This window comes from Mastigoproctus giganteus, chromosome 7 (genome assembly GCF_048544385.1).
Source record: "Mastigoproctus giganteus isolate SK-2022 chromosome 7, ASM4854438v1, whole genome shotgun sequence".
NCBI classification, from domain to species: Eukaryota; Metazoa; Arthropoda; class Arachnida; order Uropygi; family Thelyphonidae; genus Mastigoproctus; species Mastigoproctus giganteus.
The window spans coordinates 181,582,338-181,606,127 of record NC_143581.1 but is presented as its reverse complement, the minus strand read 5'-3'; the positions used below and the strand labels follow the sequence as shown (position 1 = coordinate 181,606,127).

General features: G+C 37.4%; 1 protein-coding gene across 1 annotated transcript in view; it reads right to left on the bottom strand.

Moving 5' to 3' along the window:
* Dtwd2 (DTW domain containing 2) overlaps positions 1 to 23,790 on the bottom strand; it is a 176,833-nt gene that overhangs the window by 25,300 nt on the left and 127,743 nt on the right. Inside the window, exon 6 of the mRNA XM_090377223.1 lies at positions 3,402 to 3,530. Coding sequence (XP_090233349.1) covers positions 3,402 to 3,530 — 129 coding nt within the window. The remainder of the gene's footprint in view (positions 1 to 3,401; positions 3,531 to 23,790) is intronic.

Sequence of the window (23,790 nt, the reverse complement as noted above, 5' to 3'; positions counted from 1 at the left end):
TGATCTGATTGAGATGTATAAGGCCTTGAATGGGTTGAGCACACTGAATTCTGATGGGATCCTTCCACTTGTTCAGATTACGAACCTAAGGGGGCATAAATTCAAATTAAGAAAAAACAGATGTAGAATAGATGTGCGGAAATTTGCCTTTAGCCAGCGGGTGGTTAATTGCTGGAACAAACTTCCATCTGTCATTGTGGAAGTTGATTGGTTGAATGAATTTAAGGAGGAACTGGACAGGCATTTGGAGGGAATGATGTGATTTTTTTTTTTTTTTTTTTGGGCTGATGCTGCATAAGCTCATACAGATGCTTTCTTGCATCACATGCCACTACTACTACTACTGTGAATAAAAAAAAAAAAAAAAAATAGAGGTAGATAAAAAGAATACTAGATGTAATGAAGTATAATATGCATAAACCAATACTTTTCTTGTCAATGACAGATTGCTATCTCATCATATTACTGTTAAAAAGATACTTTATCCAAAAACACGCGCACACACACACACACAGTGTATTTCACTATGTGAAACACACATCGTTAGCTGGATGGTCCACGAGAGGCAGAAATAAAGCATATTTTTAGTAACATAATTCTTGCAGAGCAACATAGGAGAAAGATTTCTTTCAGCTTTTTTTGTGATTCAAGGGTATGGTTTTTTTTGAAAACTAATGGTCAAATAACTAAGGAGTTTATTTTCTTTGAGGATATAGAAATGAATCATTTTGTTCTTCATGAATTGCAAACTGAAAGGATAAAACTTCAGAAAATTCTCAAATTTCAGATCATTTTGGTGTTTAAAAAAAAAAAAAAAAAGGACATGTTAAGTTTGTGATACATGCTTCAAAGTGAAATACCTATGCAATGTTTTGTTCACTGGCTTGTCAGTTATTTCCTTACCTAGTAACAGTTTAGCCTTAACTTTATATTATCGCTGTCTCATATTCTGAATAAAAAATATATCAGATATACTCTCTAATTTTGAAGCATGTTGATGCATCCTAACTCTTAAACCGAGGAAGGATGGTTGAATGATGGATGAGTGGAAATTTGCTTGCAGCTGGAGGGTAGCTGATTGTTGGAACAAACATCCACCTGGTTTTGTGGAAGTGGGTAGTCTGAATAAATTGAAGGAAGAATTTGACCAATTATTAGAGAGGATGGACAGGTGATGTTAGATTTTTTTTTTTTTTTTTGTTTGCTGATACACATCGGTGTATTATGTGTTTCCTGATACGCATACACTGATGAGCCAAAACAGCTCGTACCCGGTGAGGCATGGACACTACAAGATTTCTGAATGTGTCTTGTGGTGTGGTATCAACACGTAACCAGCAGATCCTTTAACTCCTGGGGGGTCCGTGGTTGAGACGCTGCAGATCAGAGTTGCTGTTCCAACAGAAACTGCAGATGCTTGATGGGAATGATGTCTGGGGAATTTGGAGGCTGGGGCAATACCTGGAAGTCTTCCTCATGTTCTGTGAACCAGTCTCGAACAATCTGGGCGGTGTGGCATGGAACATTATTCTGCTGAAAGATGGCACTGCCAGAGGGGAAGACCTTTGCCACGAAAGGGTCTACCTGGTCAGCAATGATGTTTAGGTAAGTAGTAGACGTCAAGTGCGAGTGCCCAGCACATGGATGACTGGACCCAGGGTATCCCAGCAGAACATCGCCCAAAGCATGACGCCACCGGCTTGTTTTCATCCCATAGTGCATCCAGATGCCATCGCTTCCCCAGGTAAACGACGCACACGTACCCAGCTGTCCACATAGTGCAACAGGAAACGTGATTCAATGGACCAGACAACCTTCTTCCAATCACTCAAGGTCCAGTTTCGATGCTTGCGTGCCCATTGTAGGTGCTGTCACCGGTGAACCATGGTTAGCATGGGCACTCAGAGCAGCCTGCGAATACACAACCCCATTTTCAGTAAGGTTCGATGTACTGTGTGTTGTGACACATTACCCTCATCGCCAGCATTCCAATTACTGGCGAGTTGTGCCACAGTCACCCTTCTGTTGCCACATACCATCCGGGAGAGTCTTCATTCACCTCGAGCTGTGGTCATCCAACACCTCGCCGGCAGTTCGTGGGTTCCCCCTCCTCGGAACACGTTTGGTAGGTACTAACCACGGCTGACCGTGAGCACCCCACCAGCAGTGCCATTTCGGATATGCTCTGACCCAGTCGTCTGGCCATTACAATTTGGCCTTTGTCAAACTCGCTTAAGTCCGCTGCCTTTCCCATCTGAAGAACAAGAGTAACACTGATTAACCAAGCTCAGTATCAAGTGTTTTTTGTACCGTGTCCCGATCCGCACCATAGTTCACCTGCAGTTGCTTTGATTTGCATAACAACTCGCTGGTCATAATGTTTTGGCTCATCAGTATATATAAGCTTGCTTCCTTGCATCGTTTTCTGATACTAATACTGAACATGACAAAAACAAGGAAGCAATAATTTAACTTTTTGTAGACCTTATTTTAGCTGTTTTTGGTAATTTGAAGATGGGAATTCTGTCATGAGTACTAAGATCGTGACAATATTCAACCGAGAGAGAGAAAAGAAATAGATGGTGGGCTTACAATTATAGATTTATCAAAATTGAAAACGGGAACCTAAGGTAAAATTGTTCACCGAACATGGTGATGAATACCATAAAATAATTTTAGGAGAAAGAACATGGAGTGTTACTACCAGTAAGGTAAAGTTATCTGTCATGATTATCAGATTAAGTCAAAGTAGGATCTCTCTGGTATATATCTCATGAGTATTGAAAATTTGTGGATTTTTTTTTTTAACTTAAATGAAGAAAAATAAAACATCACATATTATTGGTCATATCAACAATTCTTATTTATTTATAATTCATCACCATGTTCTTGTTTTTATTGTTCAGGCAAAATTCCATCACCTTATCAGCTCCATAATCTTGCTGCTGGCTGTGCTAACCAATAAACACATCACACTTTGACTTACTGTTATTAGCTGAACAACTAATTTAAATTTAATCTTACCTTACGATTAAATTAAATAAGATTAATTAAATAAAAGAAAATTATAAACCAATCTCGGAAAACAAACATCCATCTACGCATTTTTATGATTTTTATACAAAAAAGGAAAATCAGAAAGATTTTTTAAATGCTCTTGGTTTTTTCGGCTTACCAATAACGAGCATGGACAATCTGTACATAGCAATTGTAATTCGCTCTTTTCTCAACTTTATTGCCATTTTCAATATCAAATTCATGTTATTTCTTATGACGAACAGGCTATAATTAATTTTCAGTTATTCTCCATGGCATCATTAGAAGAATATAACAGATTTAACATTCCAGAAGTAATATATTAAAAGTTTACAAATATCTTATAAAATGTTCAAAGCTCATACCTCTTTAATTTGGGGGTTTGACTCAAGAAAAGCTAGAGCAGTAGCTGCCGTTTCTACAGTTGATAATGCCTTGTCAGTAGGCTGGGTGCGTATAACATATTCACTGCTTTGACTTGAATTAATCTGAACCTATTATGTGAAACAATGAAGAATTTATCAAAAACACTGCATAATTCCTGAGAGTACTTTTTATAAATATTTACTGTGGAAATTGTTAATCATTAATCGTGAAACAAACACTGCAGTGCGGTAAGCACATTGATTCCCATGCTTCCTGTTGCAACCTGCAGAAAAGAAAAACCGTTCTCATATTCTTGGAAACTTTAAACGGGTGAGATTTCAATCATATCATACAAAATTTTACCAGATTATGGCAATATTATCATTAAACTATGATTGTTGTGAAGTGCAGATTGCAAAGATCAGCGACAAACTTTTTTTTTTTTTTATGCATACCCCTTGAACATCTGCTTTTCACATATATTCTTCCCCCTACCAAATGCTATTTGCATCACAAAACAATGCTTAATATCAATTAACATCACAGGTCCATGCCAAAGCTTTCTTAGCCTACTACCTGAAATTAAAAAAATAATAATAAATAATAACATACTATCCAGAGGAAAGTTTCAATATGAATCAAGTGCTGCACAATTAGGATACTGTGATTTAAAAAAAAGAAAAATCTCATGTGTTACTTCCTTATTTTTTAATTTTCCATGAAAAATGTTAATAACAATGAAACTAAAACAAATAATTCTAAATAGGCCCTGGGAGCTGAACATTACAATGATGTATGAAGTTGTTGATAAAGTATCCAAAACATGAAAAAAAAAAAAACAAAATTTTATATACTGTATTTCCTGCCATATAAGACACTTTTTTTTTCCCCAGAAATATAACTCAAAAAAATCAAAGTGTCTTATAAGGTGATGGTTGCAGCTACCATAAGGAAGCATTTTGTTGTCTTTTCTACTGACGATTTTATAGTAGTTACCAATATACTAATTTTATGAAACTCTTGCTAAAATGTTAAAAACATCCAAATAAATTATCAGAAAATTTGACCTGTGTGTGTGTGGGGGGGGGGGGGGAATTTACTGGATCTGTTAAGGTACCATAATGAATATTTTTATAGCGTAGCCACTGCATATGTGCACACTTATTCAGCTTTAACCATAAATTTCAGATTACTAGTACCATATTATAATGGCATCAACAAAGAAAAAGCTTGCTTATGCAAATTACAAATCATCAGTTATGCAAAGGAATAAGGAAGCAGAGATGCAGCAAGACATTTTGTGCTACCACTAACAGATGATCTGGGAGCGGCAGGAACTAGAGGATAAACTCAATACGGCAATCAAAAAAAAAAAAAAAGCATAACCTTTGTCAACCAGTAGCAAAATGGGCAGGACTTGAGAAAGAAATGACAAGCAGGGTAATACAGCAGAGGAACTGTGGTATATCTGTGTCAACAAAAACAATTTTTAAGGCAAAAGTCAGGGCAGCAAAGGGACTTGATTTTGGTGGCACAACAAGTTGGAGTTAGAGATTTACAAAGAAAACAGCTTAGTTATCAGGACTTGATAACTATAAAATACCAAAACAGTATGAAAACCAAATGCTGGAATTCCTCAAATTTATATTTAATGCTAGGAAGTACACAAACTATGAGCTTGGTCAAATTGGCAATATGGATGAAATACCTTTTTAACATTTGATGTACCCTCAAATAGAAGTGTGGATATTAAAGGTACAAAATCAGTAACTGTGAAGATATCAGGCCATGAAAAGGCACACTATAGTGCTGTTTTGGTTTGTGCTGATGGAAATAAATTTCTATTTCTCCTTGTATTCAAGAGAAAGGCTCTGCCAAAGGGGAAAAAAAAAAAAAAAAAAAAAAAAAATTCTACCAGGTATTTTTGCCCATCTTCATCCTAAAGGGTGGATGGATGAATGAAAATGGAGTCAGATTATGGCTAGAAAGAGTGTCACGGCATCCTGGTGGCCTTCTCAAGAAACAAGCCCCACTGGTATGGGACCAGTGGGGCTTACAAGACAACTTGCTATAATTTCAGGTGGACTTGCTAGCCAGCTACAACCACTGGATGTTTCTATTAATAAACCTTTTAAAGCTTTCATGAATTAAGAATGGACGAGAGCACCACAACACAACTTAATACCTACTGGTTATGTGAAGAGGCCAACAATTTCTCAAGTGTGCCAATGGGTAAAAAAATTCTTGGGATGCAGTAATGACTGAGACAGTTGGTTGTGAAGTCATTTAAGAAGTGTAGCATCAGTAATGCCTTGAACAGCTCAGAAGATGTTCTATTTGATGAGAATGACAGTTAACTATCAGACAGCAGGAGTGACTGAAGATGAGGAGTGATGAACACCATGATGAGGATAACAGCAGCGATGGATTTGAAGATAAATAAAAACTTGCTTTTATCACCCTATTTTCTTGTTCTTCTTTAAAGATGAATTAGAATAATATTTGTGTATATGGATTTTGAGATGGCTAAAATATGTTGGGTTAATCTTAGTATGTAGGATATTATAAATATAGCCATGTGTAATAAAATGCTTTCGTTTAAAAGAATTAGAAGTAATGTGATATGTGTAATAAAATAAATTAGTTCCTCAATTAAATCCTCCCCTCCAAATAATCTTTGCTAATTTATGAGTGAATCTTATATGGTGGGAATTACAGTAAATAAAAGTTATTACACATATACATACTCTAATACATAAAAATTGTAATGTCCAGGAGATGGCAGATTTATCTGAAAATTGGATTAACTGCTAGTAGATATGTAAAAATAAAACGATACTATTTAAAGAGCAAAAGAAGAATTAATTTTTTTTATTCAATATCGCCAAAAATCTCCATGGTTGGCAATATGAACTGCTACATGTGACATACAACTGATGGTTGACACCTTATGAAACATTCCAATGCCCAAAAAAAAACTGGGAACGAGTATAGCCTGTGCGGACGTACATTTTTCCTGCTCCTGGAACAGAGAAGTTTTTTCTGATTTATTTTCTGTTTTATTAGCTTAAATTGGCATATTAACTTATTTTCTAGAGTAGCTTTATATTCCTATTTACGATAGTTTAAAGTAACTTAGATAGAGATTTTGTAGGTATTACTTAGTATCGGAAAGGGTATCAAATCCACGTGTTTACCGTTCGTAAATTGCCGTCATTATTACGCGACAATAGATAGCATAAGCTTAATACAGTATAGTATAGTACATAATATTGTCAATTAATCAAGTAGTCATTCAATGCAATTACTGAATGGTAGAGATGACATTACACATTGTCAAAATGGTTGACACCCTTGCAGTTTTATAATCTGTCAGCACCTGCTCTCATCCCACGATACTGATGCATGTGACTGCCTTCCCATAAACATTGTGTTAGCATTGATGAATTATTGAAACATTGCGGCCAGTATGAGCTACACTTGAATAAGTTGATCATCTGGAGATCACATGGCTAAGATCAATTATCGACCCAGCCCTTGTTTTCTTGGTGTGTGTGTGTGTGTGTTTTGTGTGTGTATATACAGTCAGGTGTGCTACAATGAACAGTTTTTATCAGTAAAATCAGGATGCTACAACGAACGCGGAGGAATACTATCGGCCAATGTAGCATGTGTGTGTGTGCACGATTTGTTGATTATATCGCTTCTCGCTCTAATTTCCCGCTTTGATTAGAGCGCCAGTTATCATCTTTGTTATCATTTGTAAGGTTCAGTTATCTGCTTATTTGCCCTTTAGCAGTGAAAATATATTTTTTAATTACTCTGCTATATAATTTTAGCCATGAGCCGGCAAAATAGAGCAAGAAAGCTAATTAACTTAGAGATTAAGAAAGAAATAATTTCCAAGCGAGAAAATGGAAAAGTGTAGGAGATCTAAGTGCTGAATATGGTATGGCTAAATCAACAATCAGTACAATTTTAAAAAACAAGGAAGAAATAAAAAGTGCACAGGTCGCGAAGGGAATCTCTAGGTTTTATGATTTTTATTAGGGAAAGTTTGTTTATATTTTCCCTGGGGGAATATTGTTTATGCTTTTAAAATTTTATGTACAATGTATAAAAGTTAAATTAATTTTATATTATTTTTACACTTACATTTTTCATTTTGTATTTATTTTTCCTGTTTAAGTCATATTGGATGGTAACTTTGGTCTAGACTGCGGGCCTGGAATGGAATACCCCCCAAATACATATATTTCAATGTATGCTAGAACGAACAGATGCTATAACAAATGAGGTTCTAGAACCACTTACATTCTTTCTGGCATACCCCACTGTATATATAACTGAAATGAAATGAAACTGAAAAATAAAATTAAAACAAAACTTATTTAACATGTCTTATTTAACAAAACATGCCAGTAGCATGGCAAAACAGTAGAGCAAACAAAAAATAAAACTTGTGCTACTGGCATAAGTTTTATTTTATTACACACACACCTTTACTGAAATCAGTGACAAATTTTACACAGATGCCTGATGCAATACCCATACAGCAATAATGCTAGGTGTTTAACATAAAAGGAACTAAAACAAGAAAAATTACATAAAACAAGTTATTAACATGGGAAATGAAAGAACATTTTTTTTTCTCTACACAGCACAAAGAAAAACAATGGCAGTCACTCATCTGAAGATGAAAGCTGTTCCCTCATAGACAAATATTTGTCATCTATAAACTTCTAGTAGTCTACATCCATCTCCTGTCTCCATGGGCAAGAATCTGTCCCCTCTTCCTGAGCCTCCAATGCCATGGATTGTAAAAAAGGGAGGGCTATTAAGAAACTTTCAGGGGGATTCTCCAATTACACATCTGGCAAAAACTTGGCATATTGATTTCACCATTTTAACTGAGACAAGTAAGCAGAAGGTGAAGATTATTTAGAGAACTAAAACACAAAATGTTATGGGACACCACTCAATTTTTTTCTAACTGGATGCAGGCATCCAGCAATGGTATTACTACTATAGTAGTTTAATGGTATCCCCCCCCCCGAGGTCACATGACATACTCAACCATTTATGCATATAGCATCATGCTGATAACACGTTAATGACACAAGTACAAAAATGGAGAAACTAAATTTTTTTTTTTGCTGGCAATACAACGAAAAATGTCAGATTTTTGTGACATTTCACTTTAACTATTACTATTTTCCTTTATACCTTTGTATTATATTTTCTGTTTTACTTTTAGATATTTAGCAATAATTGGAGTTCTATACTGTTCTGTTCTCATCTACCGTCCACTTACCATTTAATGTTAATTTTGACCACTTTTATTTACCTCTAATTATATATACAGTATACTATACAATACTATTGATCTAGTTATCAGCAGCCGACCGGGGTAGCCGGGTGGGTAAAGTGCCTGCCTGCCTGGCAACCCAAAGGTTGCAGGTTCGAATCCTGCCTCGGGCTTGGATCAAAGTACTGCAAAAACCTTGGGAGGTGCATTATGGCCACAGAAGCCGATGCACCAACAACTACCCAAAAAAAAAAAAAAAAGTTATCAGCAGTGATTCTTCATGCATTAAGAATCTACAGGTAAAAGACCCACTGGGTAGCAGCAATCATAGTGTACTAATGTAGACTTTAATTAAAGATATAACTACTGTAAAGGGAAAGGCTTTTGTTTTCGTAAGGGTGACCACAGAGGTCCCAGGCAGTTTTTAAATTGTGAGCACTGGGCCCAACAGATGATGTTACCAACAGCAAATTCTATATAGGAAGTATAGTGGACCCCCTGCTTTATGATATTAATCTGTTCCAGAGACACCATTGTATTGTGAAAATATTGTAATGTGAACCCAATAATACATTGTTTTTTGGTAATTCATTCCAAGACCTCAGATGTTGAAATTTTTACTATATAACTAAGCTATTTATCTTTCTAAAGGGTGATTTTTATGATGGAAATACAGTAGTGTCAGTTATCCAGAATAATTGATGTCAGACCTCTTCCAGATAGCCAAATTTTCCGGAAAGATTAAATAAATTTAATCTTACCTTACGATTAAATTAAATAAGATTAATTAAATAAAAGAAAATTATAAACCAATCTCGGAAAACAAACATCCATCTACGCATTTTTATACAAAAAAGGAAAATCAGAAAGATTTTTTAAATGCTCTTGGTTTTTTCGGCTTACCAATAACGAGCATGGACAATCTGTACATAGCAATTGTAATTCGCTCTTTTCTCAACTCGGTGCAGGCATTTCTCTTTTAGTGGCTAGGGTTTTTCTCAGTAATTCTTTCCATAATAAGCCTGTCTCATCAACATTATAAACGTTTTCTTTCTCATAATTTGCTATAACTGAAGCAGGCGCCTCCACAGCCAGATGGGAAGGAGCAGGAGTGTGTAGCACACGCTTCTTGATTAGACTGGGGTTCGGAGCCCATCACCACCAAATATGGAGGATCCAGAAAGGTCAGGGAATGACCATTGTATATCCCGGAGCAATATGGCCTTAGTTGCTAATGCTCCTAAAAACCAAATAACAAATAAAATAACTGAAGCAAACTTACTTTTCAAAGGACACTGCTGCCGCTTCGTCTGCAGAAAGTTTCTAGTTCACGTATACTGTATCTCAGTTTAAAGTTTTCCAGCCAACCTGTGCTTGCCTTAAAATCTTCATTACTTATTAATTTTCGATTAAAATCCAATGCTTTTTCACACAAAATTGGGCCAGACACTGGTTCACCTAAACTTCGCTCTGAACAAAACAAAAAAATAAAGTGAGTGCACTCTCTAAAGCGGCATTTTCAGGTTTCGACAGTCTTTTTCCTGCTAGATCCTTCTTCACTATCCATAATTGACACAAATTCTGTTATAGCATTGGAATTTTTCTTGTTCTTGATGTCGTAAATTGTTGAAGTCCCCACATTAAATACTGTGGAAAGAGATTTCCCAAATTTTCACCTTTTCTAATTCTATCAATAATTTCCATTTTTTGTTGCAATGTTAAAACTACACGTTTTCTTTTTGCTCACATTTTACCGTAAAAAATTGAGAAAAATAATAAATCGCACAGTTTCAATATTATTCTTACTGAATCTGGAGCTAAACTAATCTGAAATTCACTCATGGGTTCTGAGAAATCCCATAGTCTCTGTGATATTTTTCTAAAGCACATTTCTGAAGGTCACATAGAATTCTGGAGGTCACAACCATAAAACAAAAACAATTTGCAGTTTTCAGTTTATTGGGCTTTTTGGTTGTACAATCTGTTATAAACAGTAGTAAAATCGACTTTTCGCTTATTATAATCAAAATTCAATTTGCAAACGTGATCACTATAACCGGAGCTTACTGTTAATAAAAAAAGAAGAAAAAAGAAGAATCAGCCTTTCAAATTATTCTGGATAACTGACTTCCGGAGAACCGACGTTCTACTGTAGTATTAGTTTTATATAAAATACTGAATACCATATTTGCCATTATATACCACACACCTTTAATCTAAAAAAAAGTTACCGTAAAATTGTGGTGTGTCTTATATACTGGAATACATATTAAAACATTATACAAATTTAAAAAAGAAAAAAGATAAAAAAAAAAATGCTGATGCTTCCAGTTTTACTTATCCCCCCCACTCCAAATGTTGTTTAAAATGACAATTAACTGATAATTATAAACATTAAAAAACAAGGACGCTAATTTTCATTTAACTTAGACCAGAAAAGCTGGTGGTGTGGTGATGGAGTTGACAAAGTTGAGGGAGACTCTTCTACTATCAAGAAGTCAGGACAATTTTCAGGATCTGCTGTTTTTTTCCCGATCGCTGCCTCTTGCTACTTACGGTATAAAAACTGTCCAAAATAGTTTGTTTTTAGCGCTTTCTCTAAAGGTTCTTGAAATAACTTAACACCTGATCTTCAAATTTGCAGATCATCAATTCAGTGGTTTAAATATCTGGGCTTTTTTTTTTTTTTTTTTTTTTTAACTGTTCTCTTCATAATGACCCACACAGCAAACATGTCCTTAATTTCTTGAGTTGTTGCTACACAGTCATCCTCCTGATTTCCACTGTCATGCTCACTCAATTTGCTCTCATTTCTGGAACTCCTCTGTTGTAAACTCCCTTCCATGGTGCTTAACTCCTCCACATCCTTCGCATCAACCTCAAGAACCAAGGACTCACCAAGAATGATAATTTCCTGCTCTAGAACATCTTCATCTTCAAATCCTTCAAAATCATGGATGACTGAAGGCCACAGGTTCTTCCAGGCTGCACTGAGGCACCGAGCAGAAACTTCATTTCAAGAATTCAATGATTTTTACAAAGTCTAAGATGTTAAACCTGGTCTTCCAGAATTTCTTTAAGGTGATGGCTCTGTCTCCTGAAGTCTCTTCAAAGTATTTGGCAGGCATCTTCTTTGTGTAAATTTATTGAAGTTGGCAATCACTTACTGATCCTAGGTGGGAAAAATTTGACAGTAACAAAGCCAAATTGCTCCTTCAGAAATCGGGCAAGTTCGGGATCATGGCCTGGAGCATTATCCAAAAGTATCAGTGCCTTTAAAAGAAGTTTGTTCTTTTTTAAGTAACTTTTGACTGAAGGACAAAACACTTCAAATACCCATTCATTGAAGGGGTGTCTTGTCACCCACCCTTCTTGTTACTCTGCCAGAAGACACCCAACCTGCCTTTGTTGACTTTTTGCTTTTTGCTTGGAGTTTCTGAATGGTAAACCAACATTGGCTTAAGTTTAAAATCTTCAGAGGCATTGGATTCCAATAGCAGAGTAAGCCTATCCTTCACAGGCTTATGCCCAGGTACTGAAGCCTCTTCTTTTGTGATGCATGTTTGCCTGGGCATTCTTTTCCAAAAGAGACCCGTTTGGCCTTTATTAAAGACTTGAGGAAGATAACCCTCCTTCTCAACGAGCTCTTGAAACTTCACCTTAGAAAGTTTTCAGCTGATCAACACTGCAAGCCTCTCAATGCCTTATGACACTTAATATTGGACCTTTTCCTAAAACATTTGAACCAACCTTTTTTTACTTTCAAGTCCCCATATTGCATATCACTAGTTGAAGGTGTTTTAGCCTTTAATTCATCAAATATCTGCTTTGCATATTTGCAAATGTATCGTCCAGGAACTGTTATCACCTTTTATTTGTTTTTATTTTATCCACAGCAACAAAAGCCTTTCCATTTCTACAATCAGTTCTTTGCCCTTTTGGACTGTGTTAGATTCATCACTAATTTTTTTAAGGATTTTTTTTTTTTTTTTTTGTTACACTATGGTAGAAATTGTTGACTGAGAAAAACCATATTCATGCACCAATGAACTAATTTTAGCACCACTGTCATGTTTTTTCACTATTTCTTGTTTAATTTTAATGGAAATTTTTCTTATTTTTCTTCTTCTTACTGCACTCTTTAGGGGCCATATTATCGGTTTATACAATATTGTATGTACAGGGGATCCCCGGTATGCGAGTATTCATTACCTGAATCCTAGCAGTTACGAGGATTGGAAAATTAAAGAATTAAAAGCTTTTTCCCTTGAAAATTGATCAAGCACTTGAATATTTTTTGTAAGAACAATCTTCTTCATGATCGTGCAACAAAAGTTAAGTGCCAAGTTAAAGACATAACTAAATTCTGTGACACAATTTTATCTGAAAAAATATGGCAAAAAAAAAAAAAAAAAAAACAACTCAGGATTCATTCTTCATTCGTGCAACTAAAAAATAGTGTAACTTCAATAAACTTTACTTAACCTTACATTGTGCAACATATAAAAAAATGTCTAATAAAATAATTTTCTCATTTTTCAGTTCCTTCATCCATTTTTTACTATGTCAAGACTGCCCCTTGACAAAAGGATTTGTCAAGGGGCAGTCTTGTCTAACCAAACTGATGATACTATGATGCAGTGGCCAATGATGTACTGGATGCAAAAAAGAATTTTGATATTATATACTTGGATTTCAGGAATGCTTTTGATACTGTTCCACATAAAAGACTGCTGTACAAACTGGAGCAATGTGGCATTAAGGACAAGTTAACTGCTATGGATAACGGAATGGTTAAGTGGAAGGCAGAGAATGGTTATCAATGGGCACTGCTCTTCATGAACTAATGTTACAAGTACATAATAAACATTACTATACAATATCAATGTAGCTACACCGTAGACAACTCTTAAAGAAAAACCACGATATCATGATATCTCTGTATCTCATATTGTGCTCATCCTTCACAACAGGTTGCCCATGTAGAAAGATCCATATTAAATAATTAAACTTCACACCAACCAGTACTTGAAAACATTTTAATACTGTAACTAAACACTGTGTTTACAATAAAATAATTAAAACTAGTTTAAAATATTTAAAATATATAAATAAAAACGGTTAAAGTATGACTGAAAACAGATATTAAAATGTTAAAAATTTAAAATATACCGTAACAACTGTAGCTTTCGGAGGCGGAAGTCTCCTTTCTCAACAGCGTACATTATGTTGTATGCCACATCCTTAAATAGCAAGTCCACGGCATTCGTCACATGGTTCCCCAGGAATGTGATTGGTATTTCCCAATTACATTCCTGGGGAACACATGAATGCAATAAAGACTGCAAATTACGGGAAGTCTGCTGTGGCAGAGCATTTCTGGGAGAAGCAACATCAGATTTCCCTGGAGGATGCTGTCATCACAGATCATGCACAGGGGTTCTGGAACCGTAAATGGCTCGAGAGCTTACGCATTGGGGCAGCCAGTAATACCATTAATAGAGATAAGGGTGTACGTTTACACCCTCTCTTTGAAACGGTTGTCTTGGGACACGATGAACGGTTTTGGGAAATGGCTCCCAAGAACCGGAAATGGCTTGGGAGCCATTTCCGGTTCTGGTGCGCAAATGGGAAATACAAATCACATTCCTGGGGAACCATGTGACGAATGCCGTGGACCTGCTATTTAAGGATGTGGCATAACAGCATAATGTACGCTGTTGAGAAAGGAGATTGCTGTCTCTGAAAGCTACAGTTGTTATGGTATATTTTAAATTTTTAACATTCTTTAATATCTGTTTTCAGTCATATTTTAACCGTTTTTATTTATATATTTTAAATATTTTATACTAGTTTTAATTATTTTATTGTAAATACAGTGTTTTTAGTTACAGTATTAAAATATTTTCAAATACTGGTTGGTGTGAAATGGCACCGTTTCAAAGTTAGTTGGCTTTTCATCAGTGGGTGGGCAGGTCCCCTGGTATTGCAAGTGAAGCATTACTTATTCACGGTAGGGCAATACATGGGCAACTCGTTGGGAACGATGAGCACAATACGAGATACAGATGAAATGATGCCTTTCATGCTACTACCATGAGTTGTCTATGGTGTATTTACACTGATATTATAAAGGTATAGAATCTTAAAATATGTCTAGTTGTATTTAGTTTTATTTAAATAATAAACATTACAAAACTTTGGTCCCCGTTTTAAGTGGAATTTTCTGGAACCAATTATCCTTGGATGACGAGAATCCCCTGTACATGAATTCAATATGTACAGTACAGTAAATTTATGTCAAAATAAGCACAACACAAAAAATCACTTCAACTAAAGGATGCAAAAAACAAAACACATGGCCAACACGTTTACAACCGCTGCTTTTGGGTGAGAAGAAGGACGGCATGGTCTGGCTGGAGGCAATCGTAAGCCCATCGTAAAGTGAAATAAGTAGGCACTGCTAACATGATCACTGGTCAGTAGAATCAGCCACTTTATAGAATCAAATTTCAAAAATCCGATTCAAATCATTAAAATGCACTACACTTTCATCATTATCATATGTTTGGTTATAAGAATCAATTTTGGATGCCTTTGTGATATTTTTCTAAAGCACATTTCTGGAGGTCACTACTATAAAGCAATTTGCAGTTTCCGGTTTATTGGGCTTTTCTGTTAGTGCAAGCTACTGTATTATAAACGGGTAGTAAACTCAATCTTATTGCATTTGTGATAATAGTGATAGCTGGAATTCTGTGGGGTTTTAGGTTATTATGGGAAATTTGTTTCCCCTTCCATGAAATCTTCAATCATATAAAAAATATAAATTTTCAGAATCTTCTCTTCATTCCTATTTTTTAAGCTTTGTAAACTTGTTACTCCATATCTCACTTGCACGTATCATGTTAATTGTAATTTGTGCGTGTTGTGTTCTTTGTTATTGATTGCTTAACTTTTTTTTTAAATTTTACGGCCCAAAAAAAAAAAAAAAAGTCAGTGAACAGAAATATTATTCAGTTAATATGTATATGCAGTGGATTCCGGTTATTTGTGCCACCGGTTAATCGGGGCAGCCGTTTATTTGGGGCAAATCTTAAAAAACAGAAACCAGTCGAGAAAATAGCCAGGGTTTACTTCGCTTAATTGGGACAGCATTCCATTTAATCGGGGCAGAAGACTGCAGCACTGGAGATTACCCCACGATTGTCTCCGACGGTACCACGTGGTTCGGTCGAAATTCTGGAGGTCACAACCATAAAACAATAAAAACAATTAGCAGTCACCCGTTTATTGGGCTTTTCTGTTAGTGAAATCTATCATAAATGAATAGTAAACTCGATCTTACTGAATTTGCGATAATACCGACAGCTGGAATTCTGTGGGTTATTATGCTAAAATGTGTTTACACTTCTATGGAATCTTCAATCATATAAAAAAAATAAATTTTCAGATCTCTTTATTCGTATTTTTAAAGCTTTGTAACTCGTTACTCGGTTCTCACTTGCGCGTATCGTGTTACTTGCAATTTGTGTGTGCCGTGTTCTTTGTTATTGATTGCTTATCTTTTTACTGTTTTAAATTTTAATCCCTACCCACAAATGTCAGTGAACAGAAATGTCAACCAGTTCGTATGTACTTATTACAGTACGTATTAATTATTCCGATTATCACATATATTCTTCCGATTTTCACATATCATTTAATTTTTCAATTGGTAAGGTAATAAAGGGTAAATTTGTGCTTGATATATCTTTGCTTTTATAGCCTGTGGATAATATTCCTCCTATTTTCGCTAATTAGAATCGCTGTTTAATAAAATTTAAATTCAATTCACAAACATGATCACAATGACCGGCGCTTACTGTACATCGTATAGTGAACGATACTTTACTATGTTGAGTTCGTCGTAACGTGATTTGATTGTACAAAGTGTAAAGTGTTCATTGTCTAACGGCCCCAGGGGTTTCCCCCATCTCCATGTTGTGTACTCTGTTTGTGAAACACAGAACACTGTGAAGGCCAGAGATTTTAAAAAGTGTAAGGTTTATGTTGTATATTGTCATGTTGTGTTGTGTTGTTCCTCTGACCTTTTAGCCGTTTGGCCCCTAGTGGGACCCCCGTTGCCCACACTTAGCCCCGAGGAGGCAGGTCAGGCATAGAGGGATCGCATTAGAAGTAAGTACTCCGGCAGGCCCTACCACCTAATTTCCTAAGATTTCAGTGGCAAGGGCCTAAAAAAAATAAAATAAAATAAATAAATAATTAAAAAATAAATAAATAAAATAAATAAAAAAGATAAAAAAAAAAAGTAATTAATTGAATTTGATTGTACAGTGAACTAATTGCGAAAAAAAAAAGGGGGGGGGTGGTACGTTGTATTTTTAACTATTTACGTGAAATTTCGGATAATTGGGGCAGCCGCTTAATCGGGCCAAAATGCACTAGTCCCGATGTGTCCCAAATTAGATGGCATTAGATGTTCTATTATTCACTGAGTCAATAACAGTTCTTGTCATGTTTAATTTGAAATACTATCTCCAGTACTATTTACAGACTGAACCTTCAGCAGGTGAAGCTGAATGCACAACAGAAGTGTTGAGAGAATTGATGAAAACTGCAAACTGTTTTCAGGTTAAAGTACTTATTTTATTCCACATTAAATCAGTTTGAATGTCCTGTTGTATCTTAAACAAAGTGATCACTGCATGTGCTTCATTATATATCATTATTTAATACTACTGCTAATACTATTATTTAATACTAAAAGCGATTCTGAGAGTGAAGTTGTTAACTACAGACTGGTTAGTCTGACTTCAGTGGTAGGAAAAGTCTAAGAGGCAGTGATTGAGTGCAATCCAGGGACATTTAGATAGATATTACATTATGGCTTTGTTAAGGGTTTAACTAACTTAGTAGGCTATTTTGACAGTTACTCAAGAGCTGGATTTAGGGAATAATTTCGACATAGTTTCTTTTGGATTTTACCAAAGCATTTGAATCGGTCCTTCATGAGAGGTTACTGTATAAGCTTGAACAGGTTGGGATTACTGATAAGATTCTAAGATGGATTGATGGGTGGCTGCAGGGCAGAAGGTTGTGATTGATGGATATTCAGATTGGTGTAATCTCAGGAGTGGAATCCCTCAAGAATTGGTTCTTGGGCCACTGTTGTTTCTCATTTTCATAAATGACATTGATAAAGGGATAGAAAGCATGATGTCAAAATTTCCAGTTGACGTAAAGATTGGCAGAGTTATTAATGATCAGTACCAAGCAATGCTCATTCAGGATGACTTGAACAGGCTTGAAAGATAGTCAGAGAAGTGGCAGCTATGTTTTAATGCTGCTAAATGCAAAGTCTTACACTTGGGGAATAGCAACCCCCAAATAAATTAGACACTTGACGGGACTGAATTAAAAACAGTGGAGGAAAGGGATCTGAGAGTTAGAATACAGGCAGATATGAAGTTTTTTGAACAGTGTAAACAGGTAGCCAGGAAAGCCCATGATGTCCTATCAATGGTGATTTATCAAATGCTATCCTGTAGAGATAGGTACATAATCCCACTCTATAAGGCAATTGTAAGACCACATTTGGAATATTGTGTTCAAGTATGGAGACTTCATCTGAAAAAAGACATTGACCTTCTTGAAAGGGTCCAAAGATGGGCAACTCGAATGGTGAGATCAACAGAGATTTGGTCCTGGAGCCTTCTGCCAGATTTCCCAATGTAGCAAACCACAGCAGTCATGACAGGCAATGCGATATCAACTCTCTGCGTAACAAGGAGGGAATGGGCGTTTTTACCCTCAAGAGAAGGGATCGCAGTTTTTTACTGGGAAGCTGTAAGCATTTTATCCAGTGAGCGAGTAGAATTTTAGAGAGATGTCGTGAGACACCAGGGTAATAGGGGATAAAGGCAGTCGAGATCATGCCATCATTGAGGGAGGCCCTGGGGTGTGCGGCAAACTCACGGGCCTACAAATCGCATTTGTTTAAGGCACAGGCAGGGCAGCCACAATTGGATATATCTGTTTTTACTCTCAAAACTTCATTGCACCTCTCATCTATAGAACTGGAATGGGTCCAGGCATGGGTGAAGAGGGAACATGCAGTACTGAGAAGCTCACTGTGAGTGCGTGCTGATTTGTAGTTGGTGAATTGGCACATTGGTTTACGGTAAACCAAGGTTCTTAAATGTGTGCCCACATGCCATACTAGAACATTCAGAAAGGAGAGTGCATTGTCAGACTTCAGTTCGACAGTGAACCTTCATCAAGTTCACTGTTGAACTGAGATAGAGAACAATAGAGAGTTGAGGTGCCACAAAAGCCAGGCTTCTGAGCCCCAGGGAATGATAACGAAGAATATCATAGACATAACGACACCAGAACATGATGGGAACTGGTAAGTTTGAGAATGCACAGCCCTCTAGCTCTTCCGTGGAAATATTCGCCGTGACAGAGCTGACAGAGACACCCATAGCCATGCCATGGATCTGTCTAAAGAGGGAGTCTTCAAACATGACTACACCTCCGGTCAAACACAAGTTGAAAGTAGTGCAAATGTCTTCTGCGGACAGAGAAGTTCTACTGAGCAGGGTGGGGTCATCGTCTAAGAGTTCTCTCTTGCAAACACTATGGCTTGTTGAACTGGGACTGACGTGATGAAAAAAGAGACAACATCACAGAGGGATGCCCGGCTTATGCAATTTCGGCAGTCCATAAAACTGGGGAAGTTGACATCCAGTTGCATGTAGTTTTAGAAATCTTAAATTTTAACCAGCTGTAGACTAGACTTTTCGGGATTTCTTCTTCATCTTTCCCTTCTATCTACTTTCCCTCCCCTCCCATCTCCCTAACTAAACCTTCTATTTCCTATCTTCCTTTCAGTTCAAAATTCGTGGCTCCCAGGCTTGCCTGATAGCTTGTTATGTTATTTGTTATTTGGTTTTTAGGAGCATTAGCAACTAAGGCCATATTGCTCCGGGATATGCGGTGGTCATTTCCTGACCTTTCCGCATCCTCCGTATTTGGTGGTGACGGGCTCGAACCCCGGTCTAATCAAGAAGCGTGTGTTATACACTGCTGCTCCTTCCCACCTGGCTACAGAGGCGCCTTGCCTGATAGCCCCATTAAGTATCTCTGGTAGAAAGTATATCCTGGCATGCCTCCTAGTAGTCATGGTTCAGGGGGACTGGTGTTCCCTGCCTTCTGGTTGCGAAGTTGCCAGGTGCAGGCACTCAACACAACAACACACATACTTACACACCTACACACACACATATACTTGCCAGCCTTGGTCTTTTGCCTTTTCAGATACTACAGCGGTATATAGGGGAAACCCTGGAGACCACAATTAAAAAAACACACCTCAACCTTGCGGACTAGACTGTTGACACTGGCCTCCCACTGCTCCAAGACCTTGATGGAAGGGTCATGCACCGGTTCATAAACACTGGCATCTTACACAAGGGATAGGGTTTTATTCTGGTACTCGAATCAATCTAGGACTATGGTGCAATGTCCCTTATCAGCTGGCAGAATAACAATGGTGTCATTCCTCCTAAGCGAACTGAGAATAAAAAGCTGACAGTGGCTGAGGTTTGAGCCAACAGGACAAACACGTTGAAAGATTGGTGTGGCCTTGAAATGAATCTCATTGGCAGTTTCTTCAAGTAGGCGGGTTAAAAATGCGTCTATTCCCATGGTGAGTTGTGTAATGGGAGGACTTCGAGGTAATATGGCAAACTTCATCCCGAGGGTGAGAAGTTCCACTTGTTCACTAGATAAGTGCTTGCCACTTAAATTCAGGATGAAGTGAGAGTGATCAAACACAGGGGCTCTGTGTGTGTGTGTGATTGGCGGTGCGGGCGTCTCGAAGTAAGTTGTTGAACTTGTCTTGTCGCCGTGAGTGATGTAAGTTAGACTTGTGGACTGCCTGAGAACATAGTCTGGAGGACACTAGAAAATACAGAAGAAGTAACCAAACCTTTAAGCTCAAGGGTGTGTATGGCCTTACTGATGGAGGCTATCCGTAGGTCTTGATGTAAGTAGCTAATCCAGATTTGCAGGGTCTTTAAGCCAAAATTCAGGCAGGCATGATGCATTCAGTCATGGCAGAATGGTGCCTTGTAGCAAAAACCTTTCAGAATAATATTGTGAGTCTTGCAATTGTGTGCAAAGCGAAGGTGTGTCTGTAGCGGGACTACGGAGATAACAGTTTTCTGAAGTTCTAAAATAATGTTGTATGCAAGGGGGCCATAAGCAGTACGAATAAGATTTTGCGGCATCTCAACTCTCTATCTATCACCCTTCATCGAGTTCACTAGCTAACTGGAGTAGAACAATGCCCTCTCCTTTCTGGACGTTCTCGTACGGTGCTTGGGCACTCATTTAAGAACCTTGGTCTAACGTAAACCAATGCGTACTGGCCAATTCACCAACTACAAATCGGCACATGCCCACAACCAGCTTCTCAGCACATGCCCACAACCAGCTTCTCAGTATCACGTGTGCCCTATTCGCCCATGCCTGGATCCATTCCAGCTCCACAGACGAGAGGTGCAATGAAGTTTCGAGAGTAAAAACAGCTCTATCCAACTGCAGCTACCTTGCCTGTGCCTTAAACAAATGCGATCTGCAGGCCCGCGAGCTTGCTGCACACCTCAGGGCCCTCCACAACGATGGCATGACCTTGACCGCCTTTATCATCCTTTATTACCCTAGCGTCTCAACGCCTCTCTGAAATTATATGTGCTCACCAGATAAAATGCTTACAGCTTCCCGGTAAAAAACGAATCCCTTTTCTGAAGGGTGAAAAGGCCCACCCCCTCCTTGTTACGCAGCGGGTCGATATATCACATTGCCTGCCATGACTGTGGTGGTAGAGACATCAGAGAATCTGGCACAGGGCTCCAGGACTGGATCTCAGAACACGAGAGGGCAATCCGATCTACTGATTCGGAGCACTCTGAGGTCACAGAACACTTTTGGTCCTCTCAATACGACCTTGACCCATGCTGGGATATTGACTACTCACAAAGTTACCATCAGCACATATGGCTCGAATCACTCCACATATCTGGTTGCCATGATAATTTTAACTGCAATAAAGGGTGTATGTATACACCTAATCATAGAGGTGGTTATTCTACAATGTGATAAGCATTGGCAAGAACCCCACGTACATGTCCTGCATTCGCAGCTGCAAGCATCTAGTTCCAACCAGCGATTATTGTTGCTTGCATTCGTGTCACGCTTTTTTTTTTGTCTTACATGACCACACCTGGGGCATTCTTTGTTTTGTAATAACGTTTGTATTCAGCTGATAAAGAGTTTCCCTAGACTCAAAAGCTACTGTTTTGCTTTATTTTATTTTCATTTAATTTAGTTTAAACTCAATTTGTACCTGTGTTTTTATTAAACAGTAATATCTTGTTTGCAATTTTATTTTTTCTTAATTTCATTCCTCTGGAGGTGAGCAATATATTTTATACGTTAGAGAATACTTACATTGATCTCCAGAAAGCTGCAATCCTGAACACCTGCAGGATAGTTAGAAAGTTTCTTGACCAACAACAATAATAATAACCAGACACAACCAACCACCCCATGCACTTTGTACCAATACCCACATCAAGGGGTGGGAAAAACCCCATAAGGAGAAAAAGTCATAATGGTAATAATAATAGTATATAATAATAACGTGTGAGAAAAGAATGCAAGGAGCAATTGAGCATAGATGTGGCAGTTATGCAGTAAGCCTACAAGAAGCAGTGAAACCGGTACATGGTTGTTGGGCACTCCTATCAGTATAAATTTGACTTACCAATACATCTACTTTAATAATTATCATGCAGAAATACCTTCTTTCTTAAGTCAAACTTAAGTACAACTGCCTTCTTCAATCAAATTAAATACTAAAAGTACTTAGTCACATTGATCAAGTCAACTTAACTTGTTCGATTTATAAGATGAGCAAATCACTCAACAGGAATTACTAACAATAACATGTCAGTAACATACAAATTAACACGTGACACAGAAGCCTATGATAGATACAAGTTGATCTGTAACCAAATTACAAAGGAGGTTAGGCAGGGGAAGGCAGATTACGGGAAATCTTTGGCAAGGGATGCAAAGAAAAACAGCAAAGAGTTCTTTACTTATGTAAACTCTAGAAGGAAGGGGATGAATCAGATTGGTCCACTTGATATCGATGGGTCAACTGTTGATGATCCTGCTCAGGTAGCTAACAAACTAAATGAATATTTTGCAGCGACATTCACACATGAGGAGTTATTCAGCGAGGGGAATGCCAGAGGTGTGTTCAACTCTGGCAGTAAGCTAGAGAATCTTGTAATAACTATGAGTAAAGTGGAGGAGAAATTGTTGAAGATAAATACAAGAAAGGCACCTGGGGTGGATGGGATCTATCCAGTTATATTAAAGGAGGCAGCAAAGGAAGTAAGCAAACCCTTAGCCATAATTATGAGAGCTTCCTTGGACTCAGGGGAAGTACCCATGGACTGGAGATGTTCAAATGTGACTCCAATTCACAAAGGAGGATCAAAAGGCGACACAAGTAATTATTAGTTTAACTTCTGTTCCCGGAAAATTAATGGAGGCACTAGTTAAAGAAGCACTGCAGGATCATCTAGACAAAACTTCAGTTATAGCTCAGACGCAGCATGGTTTTGTTAAGGGGAAGTCTTGCCTGACCAATTTGATTGGATACTATGATGCAGTCACAAAAGAACTGGATGCAGGGAATAACTTTGATATTATATACTTGGATCTTAGAAAGGCTTTTGATACTGTTGCACATGGAAGACTGCTGCACAAATTGGAGCAGTGTGGCATTGGAGGCAAATTGCTGCTGTGGATAAAGGGATGGTTGAGGGGGAGAAGACAGAGAGTGGTAATCAATGGACACTGCTCATTGTGGACTAATGTTATTAGTGGAGTCCCTCAGGGTTCAGTATTGGGTCCATTATTGTTTTCTGTATTTATAAATGATATTGATGATGGTATATCAAGCTTAATGTCCAAGTTTGCAGACGATACGAAGGTTG